The 13,573-nt window shown below is 37.8% G+C and overlaps 1 protein-coding gene across 9 annotated transcripts in view; it reads right to left on the bottom strand.

Moving 5' to 3' along the window:
• ACER3 (alkaline ceramidase 3) overlaps positions 1-13,573 on the bottom strand; it is a 161,765-nt gene that overhangs the window by 9,588 nt on the left and 138,604 nt on the right. For 7 of the 9 annotated variants that reach the window (XR_015142194.1, XR_015142195.1, XM_086340893.1 and 4 more), the window contains 2 exons: positions 11,368-11,469; positions 6,596-6,700 (listed from right to left, as the gene is read on the bottom strand). The exons of the other annotated variants lie outside the window; for them this stretch is intronic. Coding sequence is in view for 5 of the 7 variants with exons in the window: in XM_086340893.1 (XP_086197019.1) it covers positions 6,596-6,700; positions 11,368-11,469 (207 nt within the window). In the remaining 2 variants the exon portion in view is untranslated. The remainder of the gene's footprint in view (positions 1-6,595; positions 6,701-11,367; positions 11,470-13,573) is intronic. 9 annotated transcript variants of the gene reach the window in all.

Here is a 13,573-nt window from a genome sequence, read left to right as displayed (position 1 = left end):
GACAGCAAAAGAGACACTGATCTATAGAACAGTCTTATGGACTCTGTGGGAGAGGGTGGGAAGATTTGGGAGAATGTCATTGAAACATGTGAAATGTCATGTATGAAACGAGATGCCAGTCCAGGTTCAGTGCACGATGCTGGATGCTTGGGGCTGGTGCGCTGGGAAGGCCCAGGGGGATGGTATGGGGAGGTTGGGAGGGAGGAGGGTTCAGGATGGGGAGCATGTGATTTTTTTTTAAATATTTAATAAACAAACAAACAAACAACAAAAAAATGTCTATGTTGCCATAAAATGATCATATTTATAATTTTAAATGGCTGAATAAAGGAGATACTATGATTTACTTTATGATTTTTTCCCTAACTATTGGATATTTTCTTTTTCTTTTTAAATATAAATTTATTTATTTTAATTGGAGGCTAATTACTTTACAATATTGTATTGGTTTTGCCATACATCAACATGAATCTGCCACAGGTGTACACATGTTCCCCATCCTGAACCCCCCTCCCACATCCCTCTCCATACCATCCCTCTGGGTCATCCCAGTGCACCAGCCCCAAGCATCCTGTATCCTGCATCGAACCTGGACTGGTGATTCGTTTCATATGATATTATATATGTTTCAATGCCATTCTCCCAAATCATCCTACCCTGTCCCTCTTCCACAGAGTCCAAAAGACTGTTCTATACATCTGTGTCTCTTTTGCTGTCTCGCATACAGGGTTATTGTTATCATCTTTCTAAATTCCATATATATGCATTAGGATACTGTATTGGTGTTTTTCTTTCTGGCTTACTTCACTTTGTATAATAGGCTCCAGTTTCATCCACCTCATTAGAGCTGATTCAAATGTAGTCTTTTTAATGACTGAGTAATACTCCATTGTGTACCATATATGTACCACAACTTTCTTATCCATTCATCTGCTGATGGACATCTAGGGATTATTGTTTTTCTTTTGCTAAATTAAATAACAGTGATAAAACTTTCTGTGTCTACACACATTTTCATTTTCCCAGGTTTTTTTCTTTAGGATAAATTTTGAGAAAGCTAATAATTGTGATAAAAATATAAACATTTCAGTTTCATCAACATATGTAGCATCAAATTTCTTTCAAATGGATTTTATCAATTTACACTGACAAGCAATGTATGATACCATTTTCACTATAACTAAAGAATAAAGAAGAGAGTTTAAAAATATTACTGTAGCTCACTTAAGGGTTATATAAACTATCCCACTCTTTTATTTCTAAATTATTTTTTGAAAGGCTAATACAAGCATTTGGTTAAAAATTCAAACAGTATGAAAAGGTATACAGGAAAAAAGAGGTCTGTCTCCTATTCCTGACCCTCAGCTCAGAGCTAACTGCTGTTATTTAACAGCTTATGTGTAACCTTAAAAAGAGTTTTCACATTTCTCAGCATATATGTGTACTCAGCCTCCTCTTCACAAAAATAGGCCTGGCCTGCCTCTCTTGTTTTTTTTTTAAATTTAAAAACAGTTTGAAACTTACAGAAAGGTTGCAAGATTAAGAATTCTTGTATCCCCTTATTCCAGATCCCCAATTGTTACCATTGAACCACATCTGTTTTATATTTATACCCATACACAAAAACACATAATGTATGTGTATCTGTATATCTATTTATCTATTTCCTACAGGGTCATTAAATGACATGATGGCCATCATCCCTAAATACCTCATTGTGTATCACCACAAAACAAGAACACTCTCCTAAATTATTATAATATAACTGTTCCAACCATGAAATTAGTATTAATAAAGTACTCCATCCAAGTCAAAACAATTCAACTTGTGCTGAATGTCCCAACAATTTCTCTTCTCCATTCTGATTCAGGGTCTTATCCAGAAACACGCACTGCATTTAGTTTCCATGTCATGTCTTAACCATCATTTCCTAACTCAATAATTCTTCAGCTCTCTGTCTCCCATAACTTGATGGTCTTACAAGACTTTCACTCTGTAGAAATACCTTCAACATGATTTCATCAGTGTTTTCATGGCCAGACACAGGCCTTGCAGCTCTGGCAGGAATACCACAGAACTGATGCTAAACTCATTTCAGTGCACTGTATCAGGAGTCACACTGTAGTGACCAGCCCCAACACGGGCAATGCCAACCTTAGATGCAGGAAAGTTGGTTGCTACTAGTTTTCCCCACTGTAAATTCACTATTTCCCTCTCTGTATTAGTGTTTTAGAAGGGGAGCCTCATGGGAATATTTCATAATACTCATGAGAGTGTTCAGTAATTCTGAATTATGTCAATCTGTTTTCCTCATCAAACTTCCACCTATCAGCCAGAGATCAGTTGTTAACTAATATCTATCATATATCCAATAGATAGTTCCCAAATGGTAATTATTTGTTTCTACTGTTCCTTCTGCATTTATCAGTCAGCATTCTTTTGTAAGGAAGAGCTTTCCCTTCTCATTTATTCATATTAGTATGCAGTCACTGATTCCTATTTTATTCAATAGATTGCAATTTGAATACATCTAATGTGTCCTATATCTGAGTGTATGTACATATGTAAGTGTGTGTGTGTGTCACACATTCTTGAGTGTGTTTTTGGGGATGTCGGCAGCATCACTGTACAGCTTGTGGGACCTTCGTTCTCCAACGAGGGACTGAACCTGGGACACAACAATGAAGGTGCGGAGTGCTAACGAGTGAACCACCAGGGAATGCCCAATACCAATATTTTTAATCCCAATCTAACCCCCTCAGAGTTCCTTCTATCTTTCCCTCTTTTCATATTTTTAAATCCCTTGTAATACAGTGGAGAAATCAGGCCCTTGTTAACCTCTCAATATATTTACTTATTGTTTAACCAATTAATTTATTTGTCCAATGTAATCTATTTCCCAACTCCAGCTACCTCCTCCATCCATCCCTTCCTCTCACCATCCTGTTTCCTGTCCCACACAGAAGCCCCATCCTCATCACCTTGATTTTCTTAGAGTATTTCAGCATGCTACTACCACTGACCCCTTTTCCTCACTCCCTATTCCTTGGTCATTGAATCCTGGTACCTCTGCACAGCACTTCTTCCCCCTCACTGCCTTATTTCCTTGAAAGGTTTCTACACCAGGAAGACAGAAGGAGAAAGTAGGGAAAAAAAAAAAAAGATAGAAAGGAAAATGTAGAAAAGGGGAGGGGGGAGTAGGAAACCCTCAATTCAGTTCAGTTCAGTCGCTCAGTTGTGTCTGACTCTTTGCGACCCCATGAATTGCAGCACGCCAGGCCTCCCTGTCCATCACCATCTCCCGGAGTTCACTCAGACTCACGTCCATAGAGTCAGTGACGCCATCCAGCCATCTCATCCTCTGTAGTCCCCGTTTCCTCCTGCCCCCAGTCCGTCCCAGCATCAGTCTTTTCCAATGAGTCAACTCTTCACATGAGATGGCCAAAGTATTGGAGTTTCAGCTTTAGCATCATTCCTTCCAAAGAACACCCAGATCAGAACATCTGATCTCCTTTAGAATGGACTGGTTGGGTCTCCTTGTAGTGCAAGGGACTCTCAAGAGTCTTCTCCAACACCACGGTTCAAAAGCATCCCTAGTCTTTCAAAATAGGATATATTGAGTATAATTTCATCCCTTCTTGAGTCCTTACTAGAAAAATTCATTGGTATATTATATTATACTGCGTTAATGTACTTGGGATTTCTTGGGGAGTGTTACAGAACCAAGTTTTTAATTCTTGGGTCTGTTCTAGTTACTTTTGGTTCTCCTTTTCTATCATTTGTCAGTTTTCCTGAACATTTCCTGTCATAACCCTTCTTAAATAGGTATTTCTAATATGCTATGGGCTAAGAATCCAAACAATTAATGCAGTAACAGTAGCAAACCAGAATAAGTATACATAGAGCCAGAGTTTTTAAAGCTCTTCCATAATTAATAACCTTGAGCTCTTCAAGGTATGAATTCACCGATTCTTATTTAGCTGCCCAGAAGTTCTTTTTATGTAATTCTCAAGTAGTTAAATTTTAGATAATTCAGGTTGCCTAAATAGATTATCTCTAGATAGGTGGGATGCAAATGTTATTTTGAGAAGGTATTCTAAAATTTCATTTGAATAAATTTTCACATTGGTTCAAAGGAAAATTTTCTTCCCTTTTCTACAAATACTTAAGATCTCTCAATTCTTGAGATGAATTTGAGATTAAACATTAGAGATACCAAGGGAATATTTCATGTAAAGACGGGCACAATAAAGGAAAGAAATGGTATGGACCTAACAGAAGCAGAAGATATTAAGAAGAGGTGGCAAGAATACAGAGAAGAATTATACAAAAAAGATCTTCACGATCCAGATAACCACGATGGTGTGATCACTCACCTAGAGCCAGATATTCTGGAACGTGAAGTCAAGAGGGCCTTAGGAAGCATCACTAAGAACAAAGCTAGTGAGGTGATGGAATTCTAGTTGAGCTATTTCAAATCCTAAAAGATGATGCTGTGAAAGTGCTGCACTCAATATGCCAGCAAATTTGGAAAACTCAACAGTGGCCACAGGACTGGGAAAGGTCAGTTTTCATTCCAATCCCAAAGAAAGGCAATGCCAAAGAACGTTCAAACTACCACACAATTGCACTCATCTCACACACTAGCAAAGCAATGCTCAAAATTCTCCAAGCCAGGCTTCCACAGTATATGAACCATGAACTTCTAGATGTTCAAGCTGGATTTAGAAAAGGCAGAGGAACCAGAGATCAAATTCCCAACATTTGTTGGATCATTAAAAAGCAATAGAGTTCCAGAAAACTATCTACTTCTGCTTTACTGACAATGCCAAAGCCTTTGACTATGTGGTTCACAACAAACTGTGGAAAATTCTGAAAGAGATGGGAATACCAAACCACCTGATTTGCCTCCTGAGAAATCTGTATGCAGGTCAAGAAGCAACAGTTAGAACTGGACATGGAACAACAGACTGGTTCCAAATTGGGAAAGGAGTACATCAAGGCTGTATACTGTCACCCTGCGTATTTAACTTATATGCAGAGTATATCATGAGAAATGCCAGACTGGATGAAGCATAATCTGGAATCAAGATTGCCAAGAGAAATATCAATAACCTCCACTCTTATGGTAGAAAGCGAAGAAGAACTAAAGAGCCTCTTGATGAAAGTGAAAGAGGGGAGTGAAAAAGTTGGCTTAAAACTCAACATTCAGAAAACATCATGGCATCCGGTCCCATCACTTTGTGGCAAATAGATGGGGAAACAATGAGAGACTTTATTTTCTTGGGCTCCAAAATCACTGCAGATGGTGACTGCAGCCATGAAATTAAAAGATGCTTGCTCCTTGGAAGAAAAGCTATGACCAACCTAGACAGCATATTAAAAAGCAGAGGCATTAATTTCTTGATAAAGGTCCATCTAGTCAAGGCTATGGTTTTTCCAGTGGTCATGTATGGATGTGAGAGTTGGACCATAAAGAAAGCTAAGCACCAAAGAATTGATGCTTTTGAACTGTGGTGTTGGAGAAGACTCTTGAGTCTCATGACTGCAAGGAGATCCAACCAGTCCATTCTAAAGGAAATCGGTCCTGAACATTCATTGGAAGGACTAATGCTGAAGGTGAAACTCCAATACTTTGGCCACCTGATGTGAAGAATTGACTCATTTAAAAGACCCTGATGCTGGGAAAGATTGAAAGAGAGAGAAGGGAATGACAGAGGATGAGATGGCTGGATGGCATCACTGACTCGAGGGACACGAGTTTGAGTAAGCTCCGGGAGTTGGTGAGGGGCAGGGAAACCTGGCGTGCTGCAGTCCATGGGGTTGAAAAGAGTCAGACACAACTGAGCGACTGAACATCCTCTGGTAAAGAGATCACTATGATAACATTTATTCATTAAATCATTTAGCAACATATACTGAGTGCTTACTATGTGACAGGCACTATTTTAAGCACTTGGGAGGGTAGCAGTGAATGAAATAAAGCCCTTGCTCTCAAGGAACTTACAATCTAGCTGGGGAAGGTAAACAAGTAAACCCTTATATAACTGTTTAAAAATGCTGTGAAGAAAAATGAATTCTGGTAAGGGGAGAGAGAATGATACAGACATATTATGTGAGTAGGATGAATAGAGACAATTCTGGTTCCATTTTTACTGTAAGTGGCTGACCTCCAATAAATTCTTTATAAGGGAAACAGTAGCAACCAATTTGTTTCAGGGAAGGAGACAAAGTAAGTTGGTGACTTCAGATGTACTCATGCTTTCTCAGTTGCTGCTCAGGGGATCTGGCTGCTTTTTCCCTCTTAAATTTGTTCTTTATAAACAAAGATATGCTGTTCAACAAGAATTGGAAATGTTTATATCCTACTGCACTAAAAAAGGAGGTGAATGATCTACTTAAAATGTAGAACATGTGCCAGAGGTCAGTTATACAGCTGTCACCCTTTCAGGATGAGAAAACAGGTTCAGGGAGAGGAAGGGACTTGCTTAAATCACTCTGATTCAGTCTCTGACGTTTTGTATTTACACATTCTATTTGAAGAGTAAAGAAAGAAACACTCCAATAGTAGGATTAAAAAGTCTCTATTTCCTACCTGAAAAGGATGTGAAGATAAGAACCAAGGCCAGTTAAAATATGCCACCATGCATGAAACTGTGTGGTAACACCTATGACAGGTGGTACCTTCTTTCGAAAGTTCCTGTGTGAAGGGGAGGAAAATAAGCATTCAATTATTTTTCATATTTAACAATTAATACTGATAGTATCAAAGCATTTTGAAACATTAGTCTCAAACATGGCAATTATTTCATTTCCTTTTGTCTGCTGTATTGTTTTCCAAAGTATATTTTGAGGAACAGTATTCCTAATAGACGTTCCATGAAGAAATGACTGTGGTCAAAATAAATGTAGGAAACAGTACATAGTCTGCTGCCCTTTTGGAGATTTGTAATGCATATTAACAGATTAACAGCTGTAAAAAGTCCTACCATAACTAAACAGTTTATCATCAGTTTTTTCAGGTAAACTACTCGTTCATGGAACCTTTCTTTCAGGTAATATTTATTAACACATTATGGACCAAGTGTTTCCTGCAAGGTCTCACTTCATAGTGAGTCTTTGAGGTGGCTGTTAAAAGCTGTGCTTTGCAGATTAGGAGCCTAAAATTCAGAGATTACTGAGTTGCCCAAGTACTCAGCTAGTGGGACAGCTGAGCCTCAAATTCTAGACCTTGTGATTAAGTGTGTATTATATTAATATTCTCATCTATCAGAGCAGAGAAATTGAGTGTGAAACACCAAATTGTTTTCCACAAGTTTTGCGAACATCTCAACATTTCTCGGAAACAAAGAGGACTCAGCTAGAGGATGATGACTTACTTTTGCACTGTAAAAGCGCCAACGAGAGTTCTGATGGATACTGCTGATTCAGAACCACTCCATTAGATCTTAGTTTTCTAAGCAAGATGTATTATTTGTGTGCATTTAAAGACATTTCAAACATGTGCAAAAATATGCAAAATAATAATGTACCCATTACCCAGCTTCAACAATTATAAATTATTTATTTTTAACAATTACAATTTATGGCCAATCTCATATCATCTAAGCTCTCACCTACTTCTCTTCTCCCATATTATTTATTTTGAAGCAAATCCCAGATAGTGTATCATTTTATCTCTAAATATCTCAGTATATATCTCTAATCCCTTAATCAGACATTCAATTACTAATCATATTTGATATTCAATTAGTGATCATAAAATCATACAGATTTTTTTAAACACAAGTCTGTTTCAATCAAGATCCAAAAAAAGTAATTACATTACTTTGGAGTTTGGTTGATATAGCTCTTACGTCTCTTTTATTTTATTTTTTCATTTCGTGGCTGCATCAGGTGGCATGTGGAATCTTACTTCCCAAACCAGGGATAGAAGCCTGTGCACCTACATTGAAAACAGAGAGTCTTAACACTGGACCACCAGGGAAGCCGCAAGTCTCTCTCTCTTTTTAAAAAAAGTTATTTATTTATGGCTGCACTGGGTCTTTGTTGCTGTGCTTGGGGTTTTTCTAGCTGCAGCAAGCAGGGGCTACTCTCTAGTGATGGTGCACAGGCTTCTCATTGCCGTGGCTTCTCTTCTTGCAGAGCACAGGCTCCAGGGTGCGCAGGCGAGTGCTGGCTCAGTAGTTGTGGCGCATGGACTTACTAAACCCATGGCACACGGGATCTTATGTTTCCTACATTGGCAGGTGGATTCTTAACCACTGGACCACCAGGGAAGTCTCCAAGTCTCTTTTAATCTATACATTTCTCCTCCATTTCCCCCCTCCGCCTTCCTGCAATTTATTTACTTAAGAGGCTAGGTTATTCATTCTATAGATTTCCCAGTTTGAATTTTGCTGATTGCCTCTCTGTGGTGTTATTCAATATTACACAATACCATTAAATCAGCTAATTTTGAGTTGGAAGGAAACTAGTTTAACCTACTTAACATGTTCATTTTATGAAAATTGGGGCCCAGACAGAAGGTGTCTAAGGTGACAACTAGAGTTCAAGACCCATGATTCAAATTCCAGTAAATATTTCTTCAATAAAGCAGATTAGACAGATTTCAAAGACCTAGACAGAGAAGCCTGGCAGGCTACAGTCCATGGGGTTGCAAAGGTCAGATATGACTAAAGCAACTGAGCACAGTCAATATTATTAATATTTGATTAACTGTACACTACTGTGATGTATGCACAAAAATCCCTATAGATGTTATGAAATATTTTTAAGTTCAAATTTTTAGGTAATTTAAACAAGTGTCCCCATAATTTAACTTTATTGTGCTATTAGTTGAATTTAGTTCAGTTGCTCAGTCATGTCCGACTCTACGACCCCATGGATGCAGCACGCCAGGCCTCCCTGTCCATCACCAACTCCAGGAGTCTACCCAAATTCATCTCCAGGCCTCCCTGTCCATCACCAACTCCAGGAGTCTACCCAAATTTATCTCCATCAAGTTGGTGATGCCATCCAACCATCTCATCCTCTGTCGACACCTTCTCCTCCTGCCTTCAATCGTTCCCAGTATCAGCGTCCTTTTCAATGAGTCAGCTCTTCGCATCAGGTGGCCAAAGTACTGGAGTTTCACCTTCAACATCAGTCCTTTCAATGAACACTCATGACTGATCTCCTTTAGGATGGACTGGTTTGATCTCCTTGCTGTCCAAGGGATGCTCAAGAGTCTTCTCCAACACCACAGTTTAAAAGCATCAATTCTTCGGCGCTTAGCTTTTTTTATAGTCCAACTCTCACATCCATACATGACTACTGGAAAAACAATAGCCTTGACTAGACGGACCTTTGTTGGCAAAGTAACGTCTCCACTTTTTAATATGCTGTCTAGGTTGGTCATAGCTTTTCTTCCAAGGAGCAAATGTCTTTTAATTTCAGGCTGCAGTCACCATCTGCAGTGATTTTGGAGCCCAAGAAAATAAAGTCAGCCACTATTTCCACTGTTTCCCCATCTATTTGCCACGAAGTGATGGGACCGGATGCCATGATCTTAGTTTTCTGAATGTTGAGCATTAAGCCAACTTTTTCAGTCTCCTCTTTCACTTTCATCAAGAGGCTCTTTAGTTCTTCACTTTCTGCCATAAGGGTGGTATCATCTGCATACCTGAGATTATTGATATTTCTCTCAGCAATCTTGATTCCAGCTTGTGCTTCTTCCAGTCCAGCGTTTCTCATGATGTACACTGCATATAAGTTAAATAAGCAGGATGACAATATACAGCCTTAACGTACTCCTTTTCCTATTTGGAACCAGTCTGTTGTTCCATGTCCAGTTCTAACTGTTGCTTCTTGACCTGCATACAGATTTCTCAAGAGGCAGATCAGGTGGTCTGGTATTCCCATCTCTTTCAGAATTTTCCACAGTTCATTGTGATCCACACAGACAAAGGCTTTGACATAATCAATAAAGCAGAAATAGATGTTTTTCTGGAATTCTCTTGCTTTTTCGATGATCCAGCGGATGTTGGCAATTTGATCTCTGGTTCCTCTGCCTTTTCTAAATCCAGCTTGAACAACTGGAAGTTCATGGTTCATATACTGTGGAAGCCTGGCTTGGAGAATTTTGAGCATTGCTTTGCTAGTGTGTGAGATGAGTGCAATTGTGTGGTAGTCTGAGCATTCTTTGGCACTGCCTTCTTTTGGGATTGGAATGAAAACTGACCTTTTCTAGTCCGGTGGCCACTGTTGAGTTTTCCAAATTTGCTGGCATACTGACTGCAGCACTTTCACAGCATCATTTTTCAGGATTTGAAATAGCTCAACTGGAATCCCATCACCTCCACTAGCTTTGTTCGTAGTGATGCTTTCTAAGGCCCACTTGTTTTCACATTCCAGGATGTCTGGCTCTAGGTGAGTGATCACATCATTGTGATTATCTGGGTCGTGAAGATCTTTTTTCTATAGCTCTTCTCTGTATTCTTGCCACCTCTTCTTAATATCTTCTGCTTCTGTTTGGTCCCTACCATTTCTGTACTTTATTGTGCCCATCTTTGCATGAAATGTTCCCTTGATATCTCTAATTTTCTTGAAGAGACCTCTAGTCTTTCCCATTCTGTTGTTTTCCTCTATTTCTTTGCACTGATCACTGAGGAAGGCTTTCTTGTCTCTCCTTGCTATTCTTTGGAACTCTGAATTCAAATGGGTGTATCTTTCCTTTTCTCCTTTGATTTTTGTTTCTCTTCTTTTCACAGCTATTTGTAAGGCCTTCTCAGACAGCCATTTTGCTTTTTTGCATTTCTTTTTCTTAGGGATGGTGTTGATCCCTGTCTCCTGTACAATGTCACAGACCTCCGTCCATAGTTCATCAGGTACTCTGTCTCTATCAGAGCTAGTGTCTTAAATCTATTTCTCACTTACACTGTATAATGGTAAGGATTTGATTTAGGTCATAACTGCATGGTCTAGTGCTTTTTCCCTACTTTCTTCAGTTTACGTCTGAATTTGGCAATAAGGAGTTCATGATCTGAGCCACAGTCAGCTCCCGGTCTTGTTCTTGTTGACTGTATAGAGCTTCTCCATCTTCGGCTGCAAAGAATATAATTGGTCTGATTTCAGTGTTGACCATCTGGTGATGTCCATGTGTAGAGTCTTCTCTTGTGTTGTTAGAAGAGGGTGTTTGCTATGACCAGTGTGTTCTCTTGGCAAAACTCTATTAGCCTTTGCCCTGCTTCATTCTGCTATACATATCTTTTTAATTTCAGTGATGGGAAAAATTCACTTCAGTGCACTAATAATTCTATATGTCTATGAAATGCTCTGCTTAACAAATTCCAAAAATATTTTTCAAAGATTGAAAATATATCTTACCTCAGTGAATCACAAAAGATGTTATCTATGTTCCAGAATAAAAATCCTAATAAAAATACACCCAAGGATGTGTAACCCAGCCCTCTAAGCCATGGATAAACCCTGTGTGGAGGAAAAAAAAGAGCAAAATGAAATTTTGTCAAGTCATGTCATGAGAGGGAAATGTTTTCATAAGTATTAAAAGCAAACCTAACTATTAAATTCTCTAATACATCTGCCCATTACATTTAGCCATTAAAAGTTACTGAGGAAGAAAAGTGCCACTAAGAGTTTGCTAAATGTATCAAGAAGGTAATCTGAAAGCACTCAATAACTTTATTAGTTCTTTGGAAGAGGTAGAAGGCTGGTGGGATAGAGAAAACACTAATGGAGTCACCAGTTGTGTGTCAGGCACTACAGCATATTAGGTACACACGATATATATAAATAAACACACATATATGAATATAATTTTCAAATAAACACACACATATGAATACAATCTTCCAATAAACACTTCTTTAACTTTGCTGATGAGGAAACTGAAGTTTGGTGAGTTACCCAAAACAACAGGTATAGCTAATGTAGTTTTTTTTATAGCTTTACCCTTTACCTCCAAAAACTTATATATTTTTTAGAATGCTATATAAATGGAATAATACAGTATATTTTCTTTGTTATATGGCTTCTTTCAGTTGGCATAATTATTTTGAAATTCATCTATGCTGTTGTATATCAATACTCATTTCCTCTTACTGTTGAGTAGTACTCCACTATATGGATACACCATGGTTTAATCTGTTCAAATGTTGTTGGATACTTCTGTTGTATTCCAGGTTTTTTTGCTCTAACAAATAAAAGAAGCTATGAACATTCATAAATAAGTCTTTGTATGGATATATGCTTTCATTTCCCTTGGGTAAAAAGATAGGAGAATAGTTAAATTGTCTGGCAGGTAAATGTTACTTTTTAAGACAGTTAAACTGTTTAATCAGCACTAAGGGGTTGTATCATTTTACATTCCCATCAGCAGGGTAGAAGAGTTTTTTGTTCTACAATCTCACCAACACTTGCTATGATATAAGTCTTTTTCATTTTAGTTGCCCTATAGGTACATAGAGGTATCTCACTGTGGCTTTAATTTTTATTTCTCAATGATAAATGTTATTGAGCATCATTTCTTGTACTTATTTGCCATTCCTATATCTTCTTTGATAGTTTGTTTTGAATCTTTGCCCATTAAAAAAAATTGTTACTTATTATTAAGTTTCAAGAGTTCTTTATACTTATCTAAATATAAGTCCTTTGTTGGATATATATTTTGCAAACATTTTCTCCAAGTTTGTGAGTTGCCTTTCACGTCCTTTTTTTTTTTAATTGAAATACAGCTGATGTACAATGTTCTGTTAGTTTCTGGTGTATGACAAAGTGATTCAGTTACATACATATATTCTTTTCAATTACAGTTTATTACAGGATATTGAATATAGTTCCCTGTGCTATACAGTAGGACTTGTAATTCATTCTGTATATAATGGCTTGCATTTGCTAACCCCAAACTCTCAATCCATTCCCCACCCTAATCTTGCCTTTGGCAACCACAAGTCTGTTCTCTCCATCTGTGAGTCTGTTTCTGTTCTGAAGATAAGCCTCTCTGCTGTTCTTTTTAAAAACTGTTTTGGCCCTTTTAGATCCTTTGCAGTCCCATGTAAATTTCAGAAACTGTTTCCCAATTTTTACCAAAAAGCCTGCAGAGATTTTGTTGTGACTGCCTTGAACCTGATCAATTTGGAGAGAACTGACATCTTAATAACATTGAAGTTTTCTAATCTATGAAAATGAAACATCTATTTACTTAGGTCTTCTTTAATTTGGCTTAGCAAAAACTTATTCGCCACAGTTTCCAATATATACAGCTTGCATATATTTGCTAAATTTAATCCTTAAATATTTGATGTTTTTTGATGCTACTGTAAATTATACTTTCAAAAATTTCACTTAACAATTTCACTTACTATGCACTTGTTTGGTGCTAGCACACAGAAATATGATTTTTGAATACGGACTTGAACCTCATGATCTTGCTGAATTCCACTTATTGCTTCTAGTGATTTTGTGGTACACATCTTGTGGTATTTTCTGTATGTGATCGTGTCATCTGTAAACACTACATTGGATAGGATTTCCACCAATACAGTGTTGAAAAGAAGTGGTGACGATGTATATC

The sequence above is a fragment of the Bos grunniens genome, chromosome 15 (assembly GCF_055505025.1).
Source record: "Bos grunniens cultivar Pamir isolate PY7600 chromosome 15, Bosgru_T2T1.0, whole genome shotgun sequence".
NCBI classification, from domain to species: domain Eukaryota; kingdom Metazoa; phylum Chordata; class Mammalia; order Artiodactyla; family Bovidae; genus Bos; species Bos grunniens.
Note: the sequence above shows the minus strand (reverse complement) of the source record. Positions and strands in the feature narration are given on the sequence as shown.